Here is a 27,317-nt window from a genome sequence, read left to right as displayed (position 1 = left end):
CATCAGGCAGACAGAGCGCATCTCTGTCTGATAGATCTGTATGTTACACCGCTCGTAGTACAGCCCCGCCTCCCTTTGTGACAGACAGTGCAGAGCGCACTGTTTCAATGTACAGGGAGGCGGGGCTGTACTACGAGCGGCGTAACATACAGATCTATCAGACAGATCTGTCTGCCTGATGATCTGTATCAGCGCACTGGAGACAGGTGGAGGCGGGAGGATGGGCTGTGGAGGATAGGCGATGTATTTATTGGCTGTGGAGGATGAGGGGGGGGGTGTATATAGGGCTGCTGTGGAGGATGGGGGGTGTATTTATTGGCTGTGGAGGATGAGGGGGGTGTATATAGGGCTGCTGTGGAGGATGGGGGGGGTATTGATTGGCTGTGGAGGATGGGGGGGTGTATATATGGCTGCTGTGGAGGATGGGGGGTGTATTTATTGGCTGTGGAGGAAGGGGGGTGTATATAGGGCTGCTGTGGAGGATGGGCAATGTATTTATTGGCTGTGGAGGATGGGGGGGTGTATATAGGCCTGCCATGGAGGATGGGGGTTGTATTTATTGGCTGTGGAGGATGGGGGGTGTATATATGGCTGCTGTGGAGGATAGGGGGGTAAATATGTGTGCTGTGGTGCCGGGGCCGATGCGGGGTGCCGTGCCAGGGCCGATGCAGGGTGCCGGGGCGATGCGGGTTGCTGTGCCGGCGGCCGATGCGGGTTGCTGTTCCGAGGGGCGATGCGGGTGCCGGGCCCGATGCATTGTGCTGTGCCGGGGCCGATGCGGGGTGCCGGGGCCGATGCGGGGTGCCGGGGCCGATGCGGGTTGCTGTGCCGGGGGCCGATGCGGGGTGCTGTGCCGGGGCCGATGCGGGGTGCCGGGGCCGATGCAGGGTGCTGTGCCGGGGCCGATGCATTGTGCCGGGGCCGATGCGGGGTACAGGGGCTGATGCGGGGTGCCGGGGGCCGATGCGGAGTGCTGGGGCCGATGCAGGGTGCCGGGGGCCGATGCGGGGTGCCGGGGCCCATGCGGGGTGCTGTGCCGGGGCCCATGCGGGGTGCTGTGCCGGGGGCCCATGCGGGTTGCTGTGCCGGGGGCCGATGCAGGGTGCTGTGCCGGGGCCGATGCGGGGTACAGGGGCTGATGCGGGGTGCCGGGGCCGATGCGGGGTGCTGTGCCGGGGCCGATGCGGGATGCTGTGCCGGGGCCGATGCGGGGTGCCGGGGTCGATGCGGGGTGCTGTGCCGGGGTCGATGCGGGGTGCCGATGCAGTGTGCTGTGCCAGGGCCGATGCGGGGTGCCGGGGCCGATGCGGGTTGCTGTGCCGGGGGCCGATGCGGGGTGCCGGGGCGATGCAGTGTACTGTGCCAGGGCCGATGCGGGTTGCTGTGCCGGGGGCCGATGCGGGTTGCTGTGCCGGGGCCGATGCATTGTGCCTGGGCCGATGCAGGGTGCTGTGCCGGGGCCGATGCGGGGTGCTGGGGGCCGATGCGTGGTGCTGGGGGCCGATGCGTGGTGCTGGGGCCGATACAGCACAGGGATGGTGGGAACCCCTCATAATGAGCACAGCAGGAGTATAGCCACAGGAAGTCAGTGCAGGGATGGTGGGAACCCCTCATGAAGGGTTCCCACCATCCCTGTTCTGTGCTGACTTCCTGTGGCTGTACTCCTGCTGTGCTCATTATGAGCGTTCGAATCCGAAGTGAGTTTCGGGCACAAAATACGAAATAACGGCTAATGCGAAACGGAACTAAACAAAATGAATTTATTGACAGTGCACATGTCTAGTATATGTATACACACTACATATATAACAAGATATATATATATATATATATATATATATATATATATATATATATATATATATATATAATTTTGTTATGTAGATATATCTGCACAGGAACAAATTATTTAGTATATTTACTGGTTCCTGGAAGGAGGAGGGGAGGAGAGGTGGAGAGGTTTGCATAAATAAGGGGCGGCAACTTCCTCTGACACTCCTGTTGCTATTGAAACCTGATCTAAAACCTATTACACTGCTGGTGTAGCACTGAGCATGTGCGAGATCTGGAAGGCTGAAATCCAGGAAGTCATACAGTCTGGCTTCAAAATGCCCACACTTAAGATGGCCCCAGTCAATTTCTATTTTATAAAGTGTCTAAATGCTGTAACAACCTAACAAAACAGACCTTAGTTTACAGACTAACTTTACAAGAATACATTAAGCTTGTGTATTACAGGGGTATTTATATTTAAAAAGTGAAATTGTGGCCGGAACTCTTTAAAGGACATAATCCAAAAAATGCAATGTAAATTTATGACAAGGTTCAACCGCCAATAAAGCTGTCACAAATGATCACAGAACAAGTGGGTGTTGACTGTGAGAGGTCTCACATATAAAGTGTATCACAACTGATAAAATAAGTGTAAAATAAAATAACCACTTAACAAAAAATAGTCCAAAATGATTAAAGCATATTGACGTGGTGACAGTTCGTAAAAAGTGAATAATTGTGACTTTCAGCTGGATGAAATCTTCAAAACCACTTCTTCCCAATCGCCACAGTGCTCTCCGTGCCCTCACCTCAATGGATGGATGTTCACACTTTATTAAAAGTTTAAATGCCCTGGAATGTTTGGTCTTGGCACAGACACACAAAGTGATTGACACACGGGTTAAAATGGCAATTAAATTAATTATTAAATAAATTTAATTTCCCACATCTGTGGCTTTTAAATTGCAATAAGTGTCTGTGTATAAATGGGCAATGAGTTTGTAAGCTCTTACATGGATGCACTGATCAGGCTAGATGCAGAGCCATTGGGAGCAGACAAGAACTGTCAAAAGACTTGCGTAACAAGGTAATGAAACGTTATAAAGATGGAAAAAGATATAAAAAGATTTTCAAAGCCTTGAATGTGCCAGTCAGAACTGTTCAATCACTTATTAAGAAGTGGAAAATTCAGGGATCTATTGGTACCATGCCAAGGTTTGATAGACCAAGAAAGATTGCAGCCACAAATGCCACAAGAATTGTTCAGGATATAAAGAAAAACCCAAAGGTAAATTCAGGAGAAATACAGGCTGCTTTGGAAAAAGATGGTGTGGTTGTTTTAAGGAGCACAATCGAACGATACTTTAACAAGAATGAGCTGCATGATCAAGTTGCCAGAAAGAAGCCTTTGTCCTCTTTCAATAATCAGACTTGTCCTGACACCCCCCCACACAACCATTCACTGTGAAGAGCAGTGTGATGCTATTTATCCTCCCCCAGCTCTTATGCAGCTGAGAACAGAGGGAATGTGATCACGTAGAGCTAGATTCAGGTAGCTCGGCGCATAGTTTTGCCGGCGTAGCGTATCGAATATACGCTACGCCAACGGCGCGCCCAGAGCAGTATTCACAAAGCACTCGCCCCGTACGTTTCCGTGGCGTAGCATAATATGGTCGGCGTAAGCGTGCGCATGCTCTTAATCACATCGCATATACTCCCTAAGATACGTCGGCTCAATGCTTTTGACGTGAACGTAGCCTACGCCCAGCCCCATTCCCGTACGACTTGCATAAACAACGTAAAATTCAACGGCTGTTCCGACGTCCATACCTTTGCATGGGTTGCGCCACCTATAGCAGGGATAACTTTACGACGGGCGTACGCCTTATGTAAACGGCGTAGATTACAGCGACGGACGCAAGTAAGTGCGTGAATAGGCGTATGTAGGTCATTTACATATTTGGCGCGTAAATTAACGGAAGTGCCCCTAGTGGCCAGCGTAAATATGCCCCCAAGATCCGACGGCGTAGGAGACTTACGTCGGTCGGATGAGGCCAGAATTCAGGCGTATCTAGTAGAGAATAGGACGCATAGATACGACGGCGCATCTGTTCACTTACGCTGCTTATCTGTAGATACGCCAGCGTAAGTGTTCTGTGAATCTAGCCCTTACTGTATAAAAAAGGGAGGGGGGGGGGATTCATAATGTGTTTATAGCTATACACAAATGTTTTGGCTTTCATTTCTATTTTAAACTGAATGGATTGTTTTACAAGGTGATAGTTCACCATCATGCAGGACCACCAAAAATGTTGCATGACCTGGAGACATTTTGCCAAGACAAATGGGCAGCTATTGTGCAAAGGTCAATCAGCGCCACAAAGTGCTATGTGCTTAAAGAATACAATAAATAAAATTATTGTGCAAATGTGCAATTAAAAGTCTTTAACAAAAAAATGTACATTGGAAAGGCCATTAACAGAATTTGAGCAATTACTATTACAGTAACAAAGACCAGGCCATGCCCTATCTACAATATACAGACATTTGCTTCCAAAAAATATAGAACAAGAGTCATCTTGTATATCTAGGTGGGAACAAGAACTGGGGATTAATATCCCCAGATCGGACTGGTAAAGATCCTTCCAACTGACACATCAATTATCTTTATCTAGTAGACACCAGGAAAGGAACTATAAATTCTTAGCAAGAGGATATAGATGCCCTGTAGATATGCATAAAGTTAACATGGAAAATGATGAAGTTTGTTGGAGATGCCAATATGCAAGAGGCACAATGTCACATATATGGTATTACTGTCCAGGGGTGTTGGCGTTTTGGTCTTAAATTTATAATATATATCGAAGAATTGCAGGACTCACTGTGAAGTCAGATGTTGTGTATTGTCAATGATTCTGGGCTTCATAAAGGCCATAAAGAAATATTTTAAGGCACATGCTAACAGCAGCACGTACAGTAATGGCTCGAAACTGGAGAAAGGCGGTAGAGCCCTCAATTGGGGAATGGGTGTGTGAGATGGGCGAGATGCAGTCCCTGGAGAGGATGATAAAGACAGAAGCAGGTAATAGAGAACAAAGTCTAAAGAACTGGCAACAATAGAAGGAGTTCAGAACCTCGGCAGCGACAGCAGAATATATATAGAGCTTTATCGTAGCAGAACCTTTTTTGGGGGGTTGGGCATGGTGTGAAGGATATGCTTCAGTTAATTCTCCCTGCTAGTAATTGCTGTGTATGTTAAAGGGTAATTGATCTAGTGTGTTGTGTGAAGAAGCCCTGTGTTTACTGTTTACTGTGATTAGAAGGGGCTCATGTTAATTATTCTGATTGCTTCATTGTGGTAATTACCTCTTCTATATGCGGGGCCAAGCTGTCTAGATAACATATTCTGTTACAACTAGTAATTACCTTCACTGATGTCATTATCTAAAGAAATGTGTCTTCAGAGTCGGCGCCGAAGTGTCTGCCTATAATCTGTATGAGAGCCCCCACTGTGTGTGGAAAGGGGGTGGAGATTTCATTGTTCTTTGAGGATTTAGCTTGTAAACTGCATATATACCTAGCAGCATGCTGCCATTAAAGTGTCTTGTTCCAGCAGTAAGCTTGGCTCATGTGTGGCTTTTTGGGCGATTCCAGGAATATTCCTCCTCGTGGAATATTGGGGTGATTTTCTTTATGGGAAGAAGGGAATGTTTGACGGGGATATCATTCTACTACCGTCACACATGGGTAGGGGCTATTTGGAGTCATATTGTCAGTTTGTTTGAGCCTGGACTATAGGGATCCTGGATAGATACATATTGAGAACATTTTAGACTGTATGTTTAAGATATAGAAGTATGAACCAATGAAAATATGGAAAACTGCAATGTAATACAGAAGCGTTTACAGGATACCCATAATTTGTGCTTTTTTATGTATATTTGTGTAAAATGGAAAATTTGTAAAATAAAGATAATATATAAAAAAAAAATGTGCAATTAAATAGTCTGCAGCTGCTGAACACTCCCAGTGTATCACTCCACCATCAAGAATATGTATTTTATAAACAGTGCAGCGCTACCCACGCACATATAATTAAATTCGTAAACCAATATCAACACAGTGACCAAAAAATTATATTCAAATGTCCATAATTCAAATAATATTCCAAAAGTTTGTATAAAATATAAAACAGTTTCTGTAACTTCTTAAAGCGGAGGTCCACACAAAAAGTGAACCTCCGCTTTTCGGACCCTCCCCTCCTCCGGTGTCACATTTGGCACCTTTTAGGGGGGAGGGGGTGCAGATACCTGTATAATACAGGTATTTGCACCCACTTACAGGAATAGTCACGCCACCCCCACCGCTGTCTTCTGGGAAACACACAGGTCCCAGAACACAGCGGGGACCAGTGAGGACGTGACTCGCCCATGCGCAGTAGGGAACCGGGCAGTGAAGGCTCAACCCTTCACTTCCTGATTCCCTCACCGAGGATAGTGGCGGGGGCAGCCGAGAGACGAGCAATTGCTCGGCTTCGACTGCCGACATCGCGGGCACCCTGGACAGTTAAGTGTCCATTTATTAAAAGTCAGCAGCTGCAGTATTTGTAGCTTTAATTGTTGTGTGATAAATTCCACCGCAATGCTTCTCTCACAATGTAATAATCTGTGCACACCTCCACCAGCTGGTATGCCTGCTCACCTTAACAATGTGCCAAAAAAGCTCTGAATGTAAGCTCCCTCCTTTCTCTCCACTTCGATATCAAATCACCTGCTCCAGCCTGTTTGGACAACTCAGACATGACACTTTCCTCCAGGAAATGGTTAGTTTTCATGCAAGAAACATATTGCTTTCTATTTCAAACATTTATTTCAAAATCCCCTTTAAAATATTGCACTTACAAGAGTAAAAAAAGATAAAAAGCATGTCGCAAAGATACAGGACGTCCATGATGTTGCGGGCTTAGCTCCTCCCCTCTACACGCATATTGCCTGCAATTGGCTTTCTCAAATGACTTATGGACATTTAAATATATAATTTTTTGGTCACTGTGTTGATATTTGTTAAATAATTTAATTATATGTGAGTGGATAGCGCTGCACTAAAATTTACAAAATACAAATGGGCAGCTATACCATGTTTTGTTTTATGATTGTGCCATTCTGTTATGCCCTACTGTTGAATATGAATCCCATAAGAAATAAAATAAATGTTTTGCCTGCTCACTCATGTTTTCTTTGAAAATGGTACCTACTGTATATTACCAATTCTCTGAAAACTTTTAAATAGGGTTACACCAATACTGATTCTAGGCATTTTCACGCATACTGGCAAAAATGCTCCGATACCAGAAGTGACCTCAGACCTGAACTGGACACAACATCAGTCCCAGCCTATCAGCTAAATCTGTACGAGGATAGGGGCTTTTTAAAAGCTTTTCTCCCTGAGTGCAGTGCGGTGAAAAAGGAGATGCTGGCACGCCAGGCAGTACTGTCAGGGGTGAGAGGTAGGCTGCACGTTCTCTGACTTTGATGCCTGGAGGCCGACTTCCCCGGATGATCTGGCTGCTGAGAGGCAGTGTTTGCAATGGGGGATGTCTGTGTTAGAGCTGGCCGGGTACAACGGCAAGGCATGTGCAGGGTGTATCTTTTAAGGAAGGGTTGAGAAGATGAAAGGCAGTAGAGGAGGTGTGAACACAAGTCAGAGCTGAGGAGGGGTGGATGGGGGTTCATGTAAATGAGAATGCAGTGGAAAGGAGTGGTGGAGGAGAACTGAACCCTGTACTCTGTATGTAATGGGCCCTAAACACTGCACTCTGTATGTAATGTGCCCTAAACCCTGCACTCTGTACTGCACCTGAGCCATGCCCTCCTAACCCCCTGTGCTTTTCCCTCCTGTGCTGTGCCCTCCCTGTGTTGCATCCTCCTTCCCTCCACCAGCTGTCACCTCTGCCCCCGTGTCTCCCAATGACCCTCCCATCCCCATCCTCTCCCCCCCCCCCCCAGCGATCACAGCCTTATCAATCCTAACGCTCACCCCACAATCCCTATTTCACCCCAGCCTCACCCAACTCCCTAACAACCCCCACTTCCCAAACCACCCCTGTACCTACCTTTCCTGGGTGATGGGTATCATTAATTGGTATCGACGAGTACTTGGGGGGGGGGAAGTATTAGTACTCGGTGTTAAAAAAAAAAAAAAAGGTATCGGTGCAACCCTACTTTTGAGCACAACTGTATATAGCATTGGCTACCCCCATATGTTCTATATATGAAGAGACATCTGTCTGCAGTGACCATTAACTGGTAAACGTTTTAAAATTACCTTAGCATGGCGATTATGGATAATTACAGATTTCCTCTTATATATGCTGAAACTATATGAAGGTACTTTTCCATTATTAAGTGTAATGCTATCACTGCTTTTAAACTTAATACAACTATTTAATTTGCTTATATTCACAGGCTTACAATCCAAAACTTCATTGGCTAGCAGCAGAAAGCATAGCCTTGGTATGTATGATAATACCCCACATTCTCCATATAAAAGATATGAATGGAAGAGGAGTCCTGAAGAAGAGTCCATTTCTAGATCTTTTACTACGATGGAGCATTTACAGTCTAGAGAGGTATCTATCCTGGTATTGTTTAGTTCATGTTTACTCTCAGATGTTCAAGTCACCACCAGAAAAAAATCTTATGCAATTATTTAAAAAAAAAATCAGGAGGGGAGGGTAGCATGTACCTAGATTTGTCAGGTAGCCCTTCCCACTTATGCTGGAAATGCCTAGGAAATTCCACCAGAAGATTGTTATGGCATGAATTATTTGTTTTTATTTATTTTTTAAGTTGCATTGCATGTAGCACAAAGTTTTATAATATCATTCAGAAATGTATACAGCAGTTTATGCTGAGGGGGTTTAGGGTGAATGCAGAAATGTTTGCTGGTGGTTGAAACCCCAAAAAAATGCTCCTGTCCCTTTTAGGTACGAGAAACAGCATGTCAATTGGCTCTTTCTATGTTCTACAATACCTGGTTGATCCTTCCTGTCTTCCCCTGTGTGTACTGACCACGCTTACCATGGCTGCTGCTCCCTGATAGCATGGTCAGATTATGTGCCTCTGTTTTGCTATGTATTCGGCGTCTCTGCATCTCTCCCTCCTTCCCCTCCCTCTCTCTCCCTGTCATTTCTGTGGTCTGTGTGTAAACTGTGAAGCCGATCTCCTCCCTGACCCTTCCCTCTCCATCTGCCTTGATTAAATTTTGTGCTGCAGCTGCTCCTTTTCTTTGGTAACATTTAAAGTAACATCTATTATGTACTTTTATACTCTCTGTTTCAGGAACTAAGTACAATGTGTGTTTTTTTTATTCTAAAGCTAAATACCTTCTTTGCCAAGGGCTGCTTTATGGTCACATTTCCTCCCTCTGCTAGCTTGTATACGTCAGAGGGGAATCTCAACCCCTCCCACTGTATTCCTTGGATCGTGAAGGAGAGCAAAGAGGACATGTGACCACACAGCAGAGCTGGGCAAAGAAGGAGTTTAGCTTTATAATTTTTTTAAAACACACACACTGTATTTATTATGTTCCTAAAACAGAGAGGATAAAAGAATAAACGGTACTATATGTGACTTTACAACCACTTTAAGGACATAAAATCTTTTTATTTGGTCTGTTGTTTTAATAAAAGTCCTACGATTTTAACTATAGGCTGACAAATGTGCAAAAATGTAAACAAAAAAATCATCATTTAAACAATACAGGACATAAGATCTTTAGCCTTAAGAGTGAGTTATATGCAGCTACCCGCAGGTGACTGGACAAAGGCAAAAAAAAAGCTGCAGGAACAGCCCCCATATAACATTTTTTAGGCAGTCCATACATGAGTCCGTTGAATTTTTTCACCTGACCCAATTCCCCTATCCACACATTTGAGGTGGATGGTGGACTCCTCCCTCTTGCCGTGTTATTGTATTCCCCACTGTCCGAATACATAATCAGCGCTGCCGGCCAGTGGCGATTTGCCCATAGGGGGTGCAAAGGTTCTGCCCCACCAAAGCTCATCATCATAAAAAATAAATACTGGCCCTTTACGTGCAAGCGGGATGCCGGACATAGAGGTGTATGGGAAGCATGACGTGCTGCAGTCACTGAAAAAATAAAATAATGGCTCTTTAAGAGCCCTTTCACATGGGCGGACCGTATATCCACTTTTTCATCCATGCGTGCACGGATGAAAAAGGGGCATACATTGATCCCAATGAGATTGCTGGTGTCAGCGGATGAACATCCACTGACACCCAATCTCATCCGGGTCCGCAATTCTCTGATTCTGCAGACGGAGGAAAACCCTATTTGTCCATCCGTCATCGGATCGGGTGAACACGGACAGACGGTCCATGTTAATCTGATCCCCCCCATAGGAGAGAGCGAAGATCTGACAGGGTGGTCCCTGCACAGTGTGCAGGGACCACCCTGTCTTCCGCCGGCTCAGCAGGGATCAACGGAGCGATCCCTGCTGAGCAAGCGGAGGTTCACGGGGCGAATCATCACAAATCCGTCCCGTGTGAAAGAGGCCTAAGTGTGTGCAGGGTGCCGTACACACAGCTGCTATGGGAAGCAAGACGTGTTTGCAATCATCTGGATGCAAACAAGAAGCTCTATTGGCTTATTTTAGAAAATCCTTGGGGTGCTGAGCACTGCGCCCTGAACACTCCTTCTATAGCATTGTTCCCTGCTGTGGTGTGTGATTGGCAGGTCCTGTGCCTTCACTTGCAGGTCCTCTGACTAATCCCGGCCAGTCCAAAGGTGGGAAAGGGGGACTCTGATTGGGACACCTGATGTATAGGGGGACTCTGGTAAGGACACCTGATATAAAGGGGGGAACCTGCTGTAAAGGGGGCTCCGATTTGAGATTTCAAGGATGTCCTTGTTTTTAAGGACTCTGTAGACAAAAGGTTTAGGAACACCTTCTTCAAGGCCTAATTTTTTGTCAGGTCTACCTATGCAACCTGCTTTTGAGACCATGTCGGTCTACTAGACTTTTGCTGTTTTCACTAACACATGGCTTGGATCTCTCAGATCCATCTGGATTCTACCTGTGGCCTCACACTTTAGCATGGACAGTTTGGCCGACACACTTTCTCCTCCGTTCATGGACGGACACAGCAGCCTTTGACCTTAGGGTATTATATCATTCCTTCCAGGAGAGATTAGGCAGAAAACAGCACTTTAAGTGTTAAAACACTTTCCTCAGTACAGCTCCTCCCAGGGGGCGTGGTCCCCCGGGTATAACCCACACTCTGCCTCAGCAGCTCCAGTTTTTTTCTGCCTAACGTCAGGAGAGACATGGCCTTCTGGAGTCCCTGGAGTTTTTTTGCAATTTTTTCGCTTTTATTTTGGTTTGTTCCTGCATTTTTGAATCCTGAGATTCTACTATCAACTGCCGACTGGGTGACAGGCTGGGTCTTGACTCTTGTAGTCCCCCCATGTTCAGCCATCGAGCGTGTGACGGCCCTCAGCTCACCTCTGGGTCGTCCACGACATGCCCCATTTCTCCAGGGGTGGCTGGGGAACTACATGTTCCAGGGCACACATATGACCGGTCTCTATGGCCTTGTCACAGTGTGTCTGGCCGACAGCCATGCTGTTTAGCGGACGTTGGTTCTGTCAGGAATGCCTCCAGCCGGTGGTCGCAGGACGGGTAACTAGGCCCCTTGCCCTGGCAAGGTGGTATGGCTGGTGCTTCCCTGGGGAGGTCGAATGAGGGTTCGTCCTGCTTTCCTCTCTCCCTTCCTCTCCCTCCTTTCCCATGCTGGGTGGCGGCTGTAAGGGTGGGGGCCCTCCTGGGGTTCTCTCGCTACCGGGGACTGTGTTGTGGGGTGCTGTGTTTTTTTTGTTGCGTTTGGGGAGTTGCTGTATGTGCTGGCCGTGTTTTTTGCCGCGGACGCGGTTTGCATTGTTCGGCGGCCATTTTCTTGTAGCCGCATAGTATTTTTTACCTCAGACGGTGGCCATCTTGGAAAAGTCTTGGCCTCTAGTGCCTTAAATACCGCAGCAAAAGACCGCAAATCTCTCCCTGAGGGACAGCGCAGTGCAGCCAGCACTTCTCAGCGCTTCAGCTCACAGTGCAACCGGGTGGGGTGGTCAGTTCCCTGGGGGTCCCCTGCCTTCTGTTTTGCAGCCGGGAGGTGACCAGTGTTTTATTTTAGCGGTGGGTGTAACATGGAGCCTGAACCAGGAGCTTCTACCCCAGCAATGCCTGAGTTAACCCTTAATGCCCCTGCCGCCTCTGTAGAGGCTATGATGGCAGTCCTTGAGGCATTTCTCGCTAGGATTGAAGCGACTAGTGGCCAGAAGGGGGGTAAAAAGCGCCCCCTCCCGAGCCTGCTTCTGGGGATGTCTCTGACACAGAATCAGGCCCTGCTATTGCGTCTGGCTCTGGTTCTGTCATGTCAGATGATGCAGGCTTAACCCACGTGGACATTGAGGATGACTCTGCTTCAGGGTCAGTGCATGATAAGGAATTTGTTGGAGCTCTTATCTCTGCGGTGCGGGATACTCAGAAACTTGAGGATTTGGACAAGTTGTTATACAAGGAATGGGATACGCCGCAGAAAGTTTTTGCTGTTCCAAAATACTTTGCGACCCGTTATCCCTTTGAGGAGGACTTTTAAAAAAAAAAAGTAGGTCTCTCCTTCGTCAGTGGACCCTCCCGTGTCCAGATTGAGCAAAGTCACAACGTTGCCTGTGGAAGGGGCTCCCGCCTTTAAGGACCCCGCAGACAGGAGAGTGGAGGCTGTGGCCCGCTCCATGTTCACAGTAGTGGGTTCGGCCGTAAGACCTGTTTTGGCCGGGACTCTGGTGTCGCAGACACTTACCTAACGGGCAAAGTTTTTGCTACAGGAGCTGGAGGCGCAGGGTGCTTCCGAGACATGTGTGGACCTGGCTGACCAGTTGGTTCAGGGTCTGAAGTTTGTCTGTGAGTCGGCCCTGGATACGCTCCCCTTGCTTTCCAGGGCCTCCGCCTACGCGGTGGTACTACGCCGCCTTGTGTGTCTGAAGTGTTGGTCTGCGGACCAGTCCTCCAAGAAGGCCTTGGTGGATTTACCCTTTAAGGGTGAACGGCTTTTTGGGGTGTCCCTGGATGACATCCTAAAGGATGCCACAGGTGGTAAGAGCACACTGCTCCCACAGTCTGGGAAGGGCAAGGAGCCTGGCTGTAAGCAAGGGCCCTCTGTTACTACCCCCAAGCATTTTTTTCACCCAGCCAGTGCGGCAGGAAAAGGTTTTCAAGGTGCTAAGACCCCCGCTGCAGGGCAGAAGCGCACCTGGTACCGCAAGCCTAACAAGCCTGCGGACAAACCTGCTTCCGCATGAAGGTCTGCCCCGCCCGTGTCTCGGGTGGGGGGCCGGCTTCGCGAATTCGCGGCTCGGTGGAGGTCTCTTCTTTCCGACCGTTGGGTTTGCGAAGTAGTTTCCTCGGGGTACAAGATAGTTTCTCTCTTGTCCACCAAACATTTTTTTCCTTCCAACCTCCAGCTTCCTCCGGATCGCCGGAAGGATCTGTCAGGGGCTGTCCAGGATCTTCTGGTCAGGGGAGTGATTGTGCCGGTTCCCTCGATGGAACGGTTTCAGGGGTTTTACTCCAATCTGTTTGTAGTCCCCAAGAAGGAAGGGGTCCGTCCAATCCTGGACCTCAAGGCCATCAATTGTTTTGTCAAAGTGCAAAAATTCAGGATGGAGTCGATTTGCTCGGTGGTGGCAGCGCTCCATCAGGGGGACTTTCTGGCGTCCTTGAATATCATGGACGCATACCTACATGTTCCCATATGCACAAAGCACCAGAGGTTTCTGCGCTTTGCGATCGGGGAGGACCATTTTCAATTTGTGGCCCTCCCGTTTGGCCTGGCCTCGGCACCACAGGTTTTCACCAAGGTGCTCGACCGATCCTAGCCCTGCTGAGGCAGCACGGGATCGCTATCGTAGGATATCTGGACAACCTTCTCCTGAGAGCTTCCTCAAGCTCAGAGTTAGAAGGACCGTGTCTATCACGTGTCAGACTCTCCGAGTTCGGCTGGCTTCTGAATATCCAGAAGTCAGTCTTGGTTCCGTCTCAGCGACTGGAATACCTGGGGTTAATCCTGGATTCCACAGAGGCGAGAGTTTTTCTCCCAACAGAGAAACTTCAGACACTGCGATCTGCGGTGCAGCAGTTGTCGACCCAGAAGTGGTCATCTCTTCGATTCTGCATGAGGGTTTTGGGTCTGATGGTGGCCTCTTTCGTGGCAGTTCTGTATGCCCAATTCCACACCCGAGTGCTACAGAAAGAAATTCTGTCACGTTGGGACAAGCTCCCTTTATCTCTGGATTACCAGATTCAGATGAGTCATCTGGTCAAGTCCTCCCTGGTGTGGTGGCTGACGTCTCCGGTGCTTCGGACCGGGAAGTCGTTTCTGCCGTGCCATTGGACAGTGGTCACGACGGATGCCAGCCTCTCCGGCTGGGGATGGCGTTTGGAGCACCCAGTCAGCCCAGGGGCGCTGGACTCAGGAGTCCCACCTTCCAATCAATGTACTGGAGCTCCGAGCAATCAAGTTGTGCCTTGCCAGGTGGTCCCTGGAGCTGCGGGACCGACTGGTCAGGATCCAGTCCGACAACGCCACGGCCGTGGCGTACATCAATCATCAGGGAGGCACACGGAGCTCAGCTGCAGCGATGGAGGTCGCGCACATCCTTCGGTCGGCCGAAAGGTCCGTTCCGGCTCTGTCGGCCGTGTACATTCCGGGAGTACAGAATTGGCAAGCCGACTACCTAAGTCGCCAAACACTAGACCAAGGAGAGTGGTCACTCCACCCGGAGGTGTTTCAGAGTCTGTGCCAAAAGTGGGGCACTCCAAACGTGGACCTTCTAGCGTCCCGTTTCAATCGGAAGGTGCCACGGTTCGTGGCCAGGTCGAAGGACCCGTGGGCGGACGCGTCAGGCGCGTTGGTGGCACTTTGAGGTCACTATCGCCTAATTTACGCCTTCCCTCCTCTGAAGCTTCTTCCTCGCCTGCTGCGCAGAGTGGAAACCGAAGGGATTCCAACAATCCTGATCGCCCCAGATTGGCCGCGCCGCTCCTGGTACACGGACCTGGTGCGTCTGGTGGCAGACGCCCCTTGGCGTCTACCCCTGAGAGAAGATCTTCTGTCGCAGGGTCCCATCTTCCACCCTGCTTTACAGTCGCTGGCTTTAACGGCGTGGCTGTTGAGAGCCAGGTACTGAAAGACCGGGGCCTGTCAGGCTCGGTGGTCTCTACCATGCTGCGTGCACGGAAGTCTACTTCACAAAGAATTTACCATCGTACGTGGAAAGCCTACATCTCTATGTGTGAAGAGATGAAATGGCACTCCCGTACATACGTGATGTCCCGGATTCTGCTGTTCTTACAGCGGGGGGTGGATCAGGCTCTTGCCTTGAGTACGGTTAAGAGTCAGATTTCGGCTCTAGCTGTTTACTTTCAGCGACCCTTGGCAGCGCACTCCTTGGTGCGTACGTTTGTGCAGGGGGTCCGGCATGTGGCCCCTCCTATGCGTCCTCCACTGCCCCCATGGGACCTGAATTTAGTCCTCTCAGTGCTTCAACAAGCTCCCTTTGAGGACATTCAGAAGATCCCTTTGTTAACTCTGTCACAGAAGGTGGTTTTTCTGGTAGCAATTACCTCCATCAGACGGGTGTCTGAACTGGCGGCCTTGTCCTGCAAGGCTCCCTACTTGGTCATCCATGAGGATAAGGTGGTGCTGTGGCCGCAGACATCTTTTCTCCCAAAGGTCGTTTCGGCTTTTCACATTAATGAGGTAACAATGTGTTACCATCCTTGTGTCCCTGGCCGAAAAACTCGAAGGAGGCCACTTTACATTCCCTGGATGTGGTTCGGGCCCTACATGTGTACTTATCTGCTATGGCTCCGTTCCGGAAGTCGGACTCACTGTTCGTGTTGGTGAATGGTCCTAAAAAAGGTCTGGCGGTCTCGTCGGCCACCATTTCTAGGTGGATCAGACAGGTTGTGCTTCAGGCCTATGCCCTGAAGGGGCGGGCGACTCCCTTTCAAGTTACGGTGCATTCGACCAGGGCGATCGGTGCCTCTTGGGCTTTCCATCATCAAGCATCTGTGTTACAGGTGTGTAAGGCAGCGACCTGGTCGTTAATCCACACCTTCTCAAAATTTTACAAGGTGGATGTGAGTGCATCTTCGGATGCCTCCTTCGGCCTCAAGGTGTTACAGGCAGCAGTTTAAGGTTGGAGTTCCTCCGTTGAGAAACTCCGGTTTTTGTTTGGGGTGTAGCTTGGTTTGCTGTGTTGTTTTCCCACCCCTCAAATTTTTTTTACACTGCTTGGGGACGTCCCTAAGGTCAAAGGCTGCTGTGTCCGTCCATGAACGGAAGAGAAAATAGGATTTTTGTACAGTAGGTGAACCCGATTTTGTGTCAATCTCGCTCTCTTTCTCAGCGAGATTGAGCACCTACGAGCCCCATCGCGGGAGCCAGCGCCGAGCTGGCTTGCCGCGATGGATACAGAGCCGTCATAGAAGCAACGGGAGATCCGACTTGGATTCACGCCAATTCTACACGTGTGCGGCGTTTGTTATGAATCCTGAAGGGGAAGTCCCCGCCGGATTTTAAATAAAAATCCGGCATGGGTCCCCCCTCAGGAGCATACCGGGCCCTTAGGTCTGTTATGGGTTGTAAGGAGAGCCCCCCTACGCCGGAAAAAACGGCGTAGGGGGTCCCCCTACAATCCATACCAGACCCATATCCAAAGCACGCTACCCGGCCAGCCAGGAAGGGAGTGGGGACGAGCGAGCGCCCCCCCCCCCCCTCCTGAGCCGTACCAGGCTGCATGCCCTCAACATGGGGGGGTTGGGTGCTCTGGGGCAGGGGGGCGCACTGCGGCCCCCCCCACCTCAGAGCACCCTGTCCCCATGTTGATGAGGACAGGGCCCCTTCCCGACAACCCTGGCCGTTGGTTGTCGGGGTATGCGGGCGGGAGGCTTATCGGAATCTGGGAGCCCCCTTTAATAAGGGGGCCCCCAGATACCGGCCCCCCACCCTAAGTGAATGAGTATGGGGTACATCGTACCCCTACCCATTCACCTGCAAGAAAAGTGGTAAAAACACAAATAAACCACACAGTGTATTAAAATATTTTATTTTTCTGCTCCGGAGGCCGCCCCCTGTCTTCTTTATTAGCTCTTTTACCAGGGGGGGCTTCTTTGACGTCTTCGGGTGGGTGGGGGCCGCCGTCTGGTTCTCTTCCACCGCCGGGGGGGGGTGGCTTTTAAAAAAGCCCCCACCCCCCCGGCGGGTTTCCTCCGGCGTCTTCGGCGGGGCTCTTCTTCCGCTATCCCGACGGGTCTTCTCAACTCTCCGGGGTTCTCCTTCTGTCTTCGCCGCTCTCCGTTGTTGACTCGGCGCACCCCGGTTCTTCGTCTCGCTGTCCGGTGTCTTCTTCCGTGATGTACGTCTTCTCCTTCCGTGCTGTGATGAGTTCTTCTTCCGTGCTGTGACGTCATGTTCTTCACTTCTCTCCTTCTCCCGATGTTGCCACGCCGGTCCTCCTCGCTGAAATGACGGATGCGCGCCTTGCATCGGACCTATATAGGCCTCACAGTCCCATCATGCTCTGTACCTACCCATGTGATACCTACCAGGTTTTTGAAGAACATGACGTCACAGCACGGAAGAAGAACTCATCACAGCACGGAAGGAGAAGACGTACATCACGGAAGAAGACACCGGACAGCGAGACGAAGAACCGGGGTGCGCCGAGTCAACAACGGAGAGCGGCGAAGACAGAAGGAGAACCCCGGAGAGTTGAGAAGACCCGTCGGGATAGCGGAAGAAGAAGAGCCCCGCCGAAGACGCCGGAGGAAACCCGCCGGGGGGGTGGGGGCTTTTTTAAAAGCCACCCCCCCCCGGCGGTGGAAGAGAACCAGACGGCGGCCCCCACCCACCCGAAGACGTCAAAGAAGAAGCCCCCCCTGGTAAAAGAGCTAATAAAGAAGACAGGGGGCGGCCTCCGGAGCAGAAAAATAAAATATTTTAATACACTGTGTGGTTTATTTGTGTTTTTACCACTTTTCTTGCAGGTGAATGGGTAGGGGTACGATGTACCCCATACTCATTCACTTAGGGTGGGGGGCCGGTATCTGGGGGCCCCCTTATTAAAGGGGGCTCCCAGATTCCGATAAGCCTCCCGCCCGCATACCCCGACAACCAACGGCCAGGGTTGTCGGGAAGGGGCCCTGTCCTCATCAACATGGGGACAGGGTGCTCTGAGGTGGGGGGGGCCGCAGTGCGCCCCCCTGCCCCAGAGCACCCAACCCCCCCATGTTGAGGGCATGCAGCCTGGTACGGCTTAGGAGGGGGGGGGGCGCTCGCTCGTCCCCACTCCCTTCCTGGCTGGCCGGGTAGCGTGCTTTGGATACGGGTCTGGTATGGATTGTAGGGGGACCCCCTACGCCGTTTTTTCCGGCGTAGGGGGGCTCTCCTTACAACCCATAACAGACCTAAGGGCCCGGTATGCTCCTGAGGGGGTGACCCATGCCGGATTTTTATTTAAAATCCGGCGGGGACTTCCCCCTCAGGATTCATAACAAACGCCGCACACGTGTAGAATTGGCGGGAATCCAAGTCGGATCTCCCGTCGCTTCTATGACGCGCTTGCTGGGATGTGCTGTCACTATTCCAGTGAGTGTGAGATGTCGGCGAGATCTCGGCACCCTGTCGCCGAGTATCAGCGCGACGCTGTCGTGCTAAAAGCACAATATCACAAACACCTACTGTACTCACCGTAAAATCCAGAGGAAAGTGTTTTAACACTTAAAGTGCTGTTTTCTGCCTAATCTCTCCTGGAAGGAAGGATATAATACCCTAAGGTCAAAGGCTGCTGTGTCCGTCCATGAACTCAGAGAAATGGATTTTACGGGGAGTACAAAAATCCTATTTTTTCAAATGTGTAGAGCAGGGATATGCAATTAGCGGACCTCCAGATGTTGCAAAACTACAAATCCCATCATGCCTCTGCCTCTGGGTGTCATGCTCGTGGCTGTCAGAGCCTTGCTATGCCTCATGGGATTTGTAGTTCTGCAACAGCTGGAGGTCTGCTAATTGCATATCCCCGGTGTAGAGGATCCTTTAGGTCAAGTGTGGATTGCGGAGCATGCATGCTAGACAGGGATTGAAGGATGCCTTTCGATGGTAAATGCCTTTTTGTTAACTACTTTAGGACCCATATTGAGGAAGTCACTGGCAGTAACAGTAACCTTTTTATCCCAGAGAGAAAAAAAGTTCCTTTTGTTTTTTACAAGCTCTCAACCTCTAAGTCCAAGCCCATACCCTTGTTTTGCCTTATATCTTGAACTCCCAAGTCCTCAAAACCGGGAGCCAAGCCCTCGTCATAAGGGAGCACCCTCCTTTCTTAGAGTGGGAGGACATCTGTTGGTCTTTGCTGCCACTTGGTCTTAAGACATTTTGGAGGTTTGGCGTTTCTTACTGGGGTTGTAAACTAGAGTGGTTGTCTGCAAATCCTTGATCGCAATATACCCATCAGTCGTGGCTATGTAACAGGTAGATTGCAGAGCCAGAATGCTGTGTCCTAGAAATATGACAACCCACACCCCAACAGTGCACGATATTGGTTGGCAGCTCTTGCCTCTGGGTTTTCTTATTTATTTTCTCGGTGAATGAAAATACAGTAACTCAGGTGAGTGTTTTGGGGTTATAATGGGTGTGAGGCCCCTGAGGGCCACAATGACATCTCTGAGCTCAATGTGTGAAAGAGGGAGTACATGCTGCTACTTATACACTTTGTGTTACTTATTCCTGATCCCTGCACTTTGTGTTAATACTAATCTCTGAACTCTGCTTTACATACTACTGACCTCTGAACCTCATCATTCCTGAAATGTGCACTCTTGCATTACTACTAGCCTCTAAAATCTGTTTTTATTTACTCCTGAACTCGAATGTTAAAGTCTACTGAACTCTTTATTCGTTTTATTACTTTTTAAAAAGGCTTCTAGTGATCTAGGATTTTTCCCATATTGGTCAGGTAGATCTCCCCTTTCCTGGATTGCCTACCCCTGAACTAGAGTTTTTGCCTCTGCTTCCACCCTGTTTCATGCCCTCAAATTTCCCTCCTCTCAACAAAAACTAGTAAATCTACTTGAACCGGTTCCTTTTCCCAAGACAAAAGGAGGCATCCTGCCCATTCTTGATCTAAAAAGTCTGAACAGGTTCCTACAGGTTCAAAAGTTCCACATGGAACCTACCAGGTCAGTCATTGCCTTGCTTCAGCCAGGAGACCTTTTGGCCCCTGTGGACTTTAAAGATGTGTACTTGCATATCCCCATTTTCCCACCTCAGCAGTCTGCGTTTTGCTGTGGACATGCAACCCTACCAATTTTGTTGCTCTTCTTTTTTGCCTGTCCATGGCACCTCAGGTTATTACTAATGTGCTAGCTCCTGCCCTAGCTCACAGTGGGAAACTAGGACATTTGAAGCCCATTGTCCTACTCAAAGTGCAGATTCTGGAGATCTTTGGATGGATCATTAATTTCCAGAAATTAGAGCTAAACCCAGTTTATAGCTTGGCGTATCTGGGCCTAGTATTTGATGCCTGTCCAGGATCTGTCTTACCCAGGACAAGCTCCTGTTCTGCCACTCTTTTTCAGACGCATCAGTATAAGATCTAACCCTCCATATGATTTTGCCTGAATGTTGTGGGTCTAGTGGTAGCCTCCTTCAAATCAGTATGCCCGACTTCACTCAAGGCCATTGCAACTCAATTTTCTGATGAATTTTCAGATTGCCCTATACATTTGACCAATAAGGTCCGAGCTCTCTCTGATGTGGCGGATTGGAGTCAGGAATTCAAGTGAGGTGGACAGTTCTCACAATAGAGCCCTGGATGCCTTTTGGATCAGGGGACTTGGTTGTTGGAAGAAGCTTGGCTTCCCAGTCACATACTGAAGCTTGGGGGAATTCGATGAGCATTTCTGCACGGGATCGGGCAATTTGGAGTTACCCAACCAGAATCTAGTCCGGCCTTGACGGTTCAGTTTTGGGCACCGGTTCTGAAAAAGGATATCGGGGAACTGGAGAAAGTGCAGAGAAGGGCAACCAAACTGATGAGAGGCATGGAGGAGCTCTACTATATGGAAAGATTATAGGATCTGTTCCCTCTTGTGAAGAGGAGATTAAGGGGGGAGGGGGGGATATGATTAACATGTACAAATACATAAGTGGTCCATATCGTGAACTTGGTGGTGTTATTTACTTTAAGGTCATCGCAGAGGACTAGGGGACACTCTTTACATCTAGAGGAAAAAAGATTTAATCTCCAAATACAGAAAGGTTTCTTCACTGTGAAAATGTGGAATAGACCCCCTACAGGGGTGGCTCTGGCAAGCTCAGCCGATTGCTTTAAAAAAGGCCTGGATTATTTTCTAAATGTACATAATATAACTGGGTACAAACATTTATAGGTAAAGTTGATGCAGGGAAATCCAATTGCCTCTCGGGGGATCAGGAAGGATTTTTTTCCCTTGCTGTAGCAAATTGGAGCATTCTTTGCTGGGTTTTTTTTTGCCTTTCTCTGGATCAACTGTGGGGTGGGGTGTATGTTTGTGTATATGGGATTGTATTTTTTATTTCTTTTTTGGTTGACTTGTGTCTTTTTTCAACCTGACTAACTATGTAACTATGTTGCCATGGTAGTGGCTCACAATAACCACTAGGTTCAGCACAGCTCAACTTTCCAAACCCTTTGTCACAGGTGGGGGACACCAAACATGGATCATTTTGTTTATTTTAACATTTTGTTCTCTTTTTTAATTACTTGTTTTTAAAACTCTGTCCTACACCATTAAATGAATGACTGCAGATAAACATTGCATTCAGATGATGGCAGTGTTCATCTGCAGGCTTTCATTTTTGTCAAATAGGTCTCCAGTCTCCATGCAATTACTGTGTCAGAGTTGACAATATTATGACATAATCGCAAATGACTCTGACTGATACCCGGGCTCAAAGTGTTGTCTACTGGCTTTGAAAGGTGTGTGTGCGTGTGTGTGAGGGGGTGCATTTATTAACATGTTCTCAGTACTGGGTATAGTTTTTAAGTAACAATAATTTACAGATTATGGGAGGGAAGGGATTAACTATTACATACACAGAAACACTTAATTTTTTGCTTACTCTATTATTATTATTGTTATTAATAATAAACCAACATATTTTATTTCTTATTATTTTCTACTCCTTATTAATTGTGTACTGTTTCCTACTCTAAGGAATCATTTTCTAATTACCAAGAAGATGCTGATGACACGAATAATCTCTTCAGTTACACAAGAAACAGTAATGAAATTGATGAAGCTATTCCACCCACACCAGCTTTCCCTGTTTCACCAGAAAGACTTTATGGTAAGCACAATTGTATTAATGAAATATAGGGGGAACTAATGCGCAAAACCAACCTAACCAAGATAAGAACAGAACAAATAAATATGCAGCAGCCACCACTAATAGTGCTCACACACTGACAATAAATGATAAAATGGGGGATGTAATGGCGCTTACAACAAAAATATAATATAATAAAAAATTATAATAAAATCAGCAAAAAATAGGCTCCGCCTCCTGGCAATGATTAAAAGTGTATCACTCTGAACCGAAATACCATCCAACAAAAATATCCATAATGTGGGAGATATTGAGAGTGAGAGAATAATGAAATAGGTGTGACCAACGTGCTAATACCAGCACAACAGTCTTATTTGAATAGCAAACCTTAAAATCTGTGCATATAACATTTCTTTCAAATAAAGTCCATATAATGCTTCATCCACAAATCGTGCAAAGTGTAGATATATAAATAAATAAATAAATAAATATCCAGTGACTGAATGTCCACACACTAAAAAATGTGAAATAATTCCGATTATAACAAAAGTGCTAAAGGTGAAAAAATATAAAAATGTAAATATAGTCCACACAGGGATCCCTAGGAAAATAGTGCCAAAAAGGAGGGTCCCAATAAAAACGTAAAAATAAAAATTAAAATTAAAATTCCATGTCCAGTGCACAAACCGTGCAGAAGTGAAAAAGACTAGATTCTAGTGACTAATAAATAATATGAGTTTCTAAAGTGCATCTGTGCTCAAGTTGCTGTAACATGCAGAGTAAAGTGATTGCAGTCAGCCCGATTCTCCACGGTGACCATTAATGCTTTAAATGCCTATAAAATATTGGCTTTGTTTTACATAATCTTCTGGGGTGGTTGTTGTGGTCCACCAATGCCCCCTCCGCAAGTTGTGCTGCACTGTTGTACTCAAAATATGTGTTTGGTTTAAGGTAGAGCAGTGGCCAGGGTTTAGACAATCAAACAGTTACTTATTCTTAAGTTAGGTTATATAGTAAATAGACTTTAAAGGCATAATTTACCTTTACCAAAAAACTGCCTGTACAGATAAGGGACGTCTGTAGAGAAAAACAAGCTGTGCAGCTTTGAACAAAATTGAATAATGCCCTTGCTATAGGTGTAGGTCCCTTACATACTTCATACAGCCTAACTGGAAAACTCCCAGGAAGTTTCAAACAGAGGCCCAGCTGTTACTGCCCACCTTCGCCATTAGAGGAGTGAGCTCTTTCTCTGATTCAAACATCCTCACATGTGCTTTCTCTACCCCGAAGCAATATCTCTGAGCACAGTGTTTAAGAACTCACTCCTGTGATGAAGTTGAACAGCTGGGCCTCTCTTAGCAACGTCCTTAGAGTTTTCCAGTCAGGCTTCATGAGGTATTTAAATTCCCTGCACTTATTGCAAGGGCATTATTCAACTTTAGTGAGAGCTACACAGTTTGTGTTTATCTACAGACGCCCCTTTTCTGCATAGGCAGTTTTTTGGTAAAGGTGAAGTAACCCCTTTAAAACAAGCCCTCATTGAACTGTGTATCTGCAGTCGCTGTGGGATGTTTTATCCTCAGATTTTACAGTAAAAGGCCAGGAAAACGGGAAAGAGCAGAATTCTGAAACAGGGCTTGAAGGACTTCATTGCATCTCTTGTGAACTTTAAGCATGAATTGCTCACAATCTCTACAGCTGCAGAGGTCAGTGAGAGCTTGTTTTAAGCCCTGGTTTACACTGGTGCGATGTGTTATGCGATTTAACAGTTTAAAATTGTATGACAAGTCCCACCCTATTGCCAGCAATGGAACAGTTTAAATTGTTTCGACAAGTTGCAGTGACTTTAAAAAAGGTTCCTGCACTACTTTTTTGGGGGAAAAAAATAAATATATATAATGTGTGTACGTGTGTGTGTATGTGTGTATATACACATATCGATCAGCCATAACTTTACGACCACCCACCTCATATTGAGTATGGCACCCTTTTGCTAAAACAGCCCTGACCCATTGAGGCACCAAAGTAACATCCACATGAATGGCAGGACCCAAGATTTCCCAGCAGAACATTGCCCAAAGCATCACACTGCTTCTGCCGACTTGCCTTCTTATACCGCATCCTGGTGCCATCTCTTCCCCAGGTAACTGATGCACACACGCCCGGTCATCCACATGATGTAAAAGAAAATGTGATTCATAGGACCAGGCCACTTTCTTCCATTGCTCTGTTGTCCAGTTCTGATGTTGATGTGACCATTGTAGAAGCTTTTGGCTGTGGACATGGGTCACCATGGGCTTCACAGTCCCATTCACAACAAACTGCGATGCCCATTTTTTTCTGCTTTCATCACGGTCCAAAGCTCCGTGTCCGTGGGACCCGCGGACCCGATCGCCGCCGGAGTCCCACGATCAGTCCCCGGAGCTGAAGAGCGGTGAGAGCTGTGTGTAAACAGTTTCCCCGTTCTTCACATTGGCGGCATTGGCGGAATTCTATGAGAAACTATATCTCCCTGCCTCAGAGTATGACCCTGAGGAATTGACAAACTACTTATCTGGGATAACATTCCCATGTCTAACTGAATCTCGATGCAGAGAACTCAATTCCCCGCTTACGCTAGAAGAGTTACAAGTAGCGGTTGCGGCCTTTCTCAATTGTAAAGAACCAGGGGGACACGGTCTCCCCATGGAAATTTATAAGCACTATTCAGAACTTTTGCTACCCCGGTTGCTATGGGTGTTCGATGCAGCTAGGGAACAAGCTGACTTGCCGCCCTCTATGTCTATGTCTAAAGCTAACACAGTTTTGATACTAAAACCTGGAAAGGGCCCAGTAGATCCGGCCTCATATAGGCCTATATCGCTATTACCCTTGGATATTAAGATACTAGCTAAAGTGCTGTCTCCCAGGCTAAATTAGGTCATTACATTGGTTATACATCTGGATCAGGCTGGCTTTATGCCCCACCAGTCCACGGCGGTTAACTTGAAAAGGCAATTAATATGCAGTCCCAAGCTGATAACGTGGGTCACAGAGTTCTGCTGTCTCTTGATGCCGTGAAAGCCTTTGACAGTGTAGAGTGGCCTTACCTTTTGGGAGGTGCTGAAACGTTTTGGCTTTGGGGAGGTATATATCTCCTGGGTGCGCTTGTTGTACTATCGCCCTCAGGCAGCTATAAGAGGGGCGGATAGGATGTCACTGTCCTTTGCATTTGGATGGGGCATCAGCTAAGTGTGCCCTTTATCGCCCCTGAAGTTTGCCCTGGACATAGAACCTCTGGCCGTTCAGGTTAGGGACAACCTGGGTATTACTGGCTTCTGCTACGGAGATAAACAGGAGAAAGTGATGCTCTATGCAGACGATACAATGATTCTGCTGGGCGATATGGAGCAATCCTTGAGGAAAACGATGGATACTAGTGTACGCTCCGGAAAATTTTCCGGCTTCAAAATTAACTGGACCACGTCCGCATTGATGCCAATAGACAAAGAACTGATGCAGCCTGGGGACTCTGTGGGGACATCCCAATAGCTACCGCTTTCAAATATTTGGGGATATGGGTGACCCCATGAATCGGGGAATATAGACAGCTCAACATCTCCCCTTTTCTGATACGATTCCAATCGTGGGTAAAAACCTGGAACGCTTTGTGTATGTCAGTTGCAGGTAAAGTGAATCTTATTAAAATGATTCTTATGCCCCAGCTGTTATACATGCTTCACAACTTCCCTGTAAAAACTTTTAGGATAGTAAATTCTATATTCCGCACGCTGATTTGGAAAAATGGGCCCCCTAGAATTAAATTGTAACACCTGCAACGTCCTAAGGACGATGGAGGCCTCCCATTGCCAAATCCGTGGCTATACTACTTAGCGGCACAGCTGAAGCACCTGATAGGCACCATGGTTGCAGAGGGAGAGTGGACCGATGGGACCCCACTGCTTCCAAGAGCATTAAACTTCATACAGTGGGTGGGAGTTCTATTCCAACTGCCCTTGAAGCTCTGGCCTTTGGAAAGCCCCAAAAGATTTTCCCTGCATATAATTTAATACAGAAAACTTGGAACAAAGCTATCTTCAGGGTGCAGCATTACTTAGTTTAGTCCCATTTGATCCAACATTTCTTATCCCGAGCTGGCCAAGTTGCAACATGGAGCAGGTGGAAAAAATATGGTATTATATACTTGAGGCAGATCATCCATAATGGCAAACTATTGACCTTTGAGGGAGACGATTAAACTACCAATATCTATGTAGTTCTACTATATACAACTTGGGCATGCCATTATAGCCCTTCTGAACGGCATATGGCGTCGGTACCCTTGTTCTCTCAGCTTAAGGTAGCAGAGACCTCTAAGGGCTTTATATCCCAAAGCTATAATATACTGCTCCACAGGTACCTTAAAAAACACCCCTTGAATGTGAAAAATTTAATGGGAAGCTGACGTAGGCCCACTAGATGAGGACCATTGGGAGGAGGGCCTACAGGCAGTGACCACTTGCTCCCTAAAGGTGACTCATCGGCTGACACAGCTATATACCCTTCTGAGAGTCTACTACACACCTGGTAGGCTACACAGTATGGGTCTGCTTCTCACACCAACATGCACTAGATGCAAGCGAGAGCATGGGGACTTGATACATATACTGTGGAATTGCGCCAAACTACATGTATACTGGAAGGAGGTGACCGATACTTTGAACACAGTGTTCCAGGTGTTGGTCCCATTAGACCCCAAGCGCTGCCTGCTGAATCTTTTGGAGGAATTTGACTGGGAAAATCACACTAGAATAGCCCTTACGAGGACCCTTTTGTTGGTCCAGAAACTGATAATGCTACATTGGAAATCTGAAAACCCTCCCACGGTCAAGGAATGGATTACTGCAGTGGGAAAAACAATGATGATGGAAAAGATTATATACCAACATAGGGGGTGCACCATAAAATATGAGAAGGTGTGGGGTCCGTGGCTGGAGGTACCGGGGCTTGCCTCGGAGAATCTGATTATGGATAGAATTTTGGGACTGAATGTGGGATAATGATGTCCTTTTGAATGGTAGATACTTGAATATGGGTAGGAAGACAAACCATTCACAA

General features: G+C 47.7%; 1 protein-coding gene across 2 annotated transcripts in view; it reads left to right on the top strand.

Annotated features, from left to right (window-relative positions):
• The window catches only part of TNS3 (tensin 3), a 395,327-nt gene that overhangs the window by 297,254 nt on the left and 70,756 nt on the right, over positions 1-27,317 (top strand). For both annotated transcript variants that reach the window (XM_040353375.1, XM_040353376.1), the window contains 2 exons: positions 8,238-8,401; positions 22,109-22,241. In XM_040353375.1, coding sequence (XP_040209309.1) covers positions 8,238-8,401; positions 22,109-22,241 — 297 coding nt within the window. The remainder of the gene's footprint in view (positions 1-8,237; positions 8,402-22,108; positions 22,242-27,317) is intronic.

The sequence above is a fragment of the Rana temporaria genome, chromosome 5 (assembly GCF_905171775.1).
Source record: "Rana temporaria chromosome 5, aRanTem1.1, whole genome shotgun sequence".
NCBI lineage: Eukaryota > Metazoa > Chordata > Amphibia > Anura > Ranidae > Rana > Rana temporaria.
The sequence above is the reverse complement of the archived record's forward strand: the minus strand, read 5'-3'. Positions and strand labels throughout refer to the sequence as shown.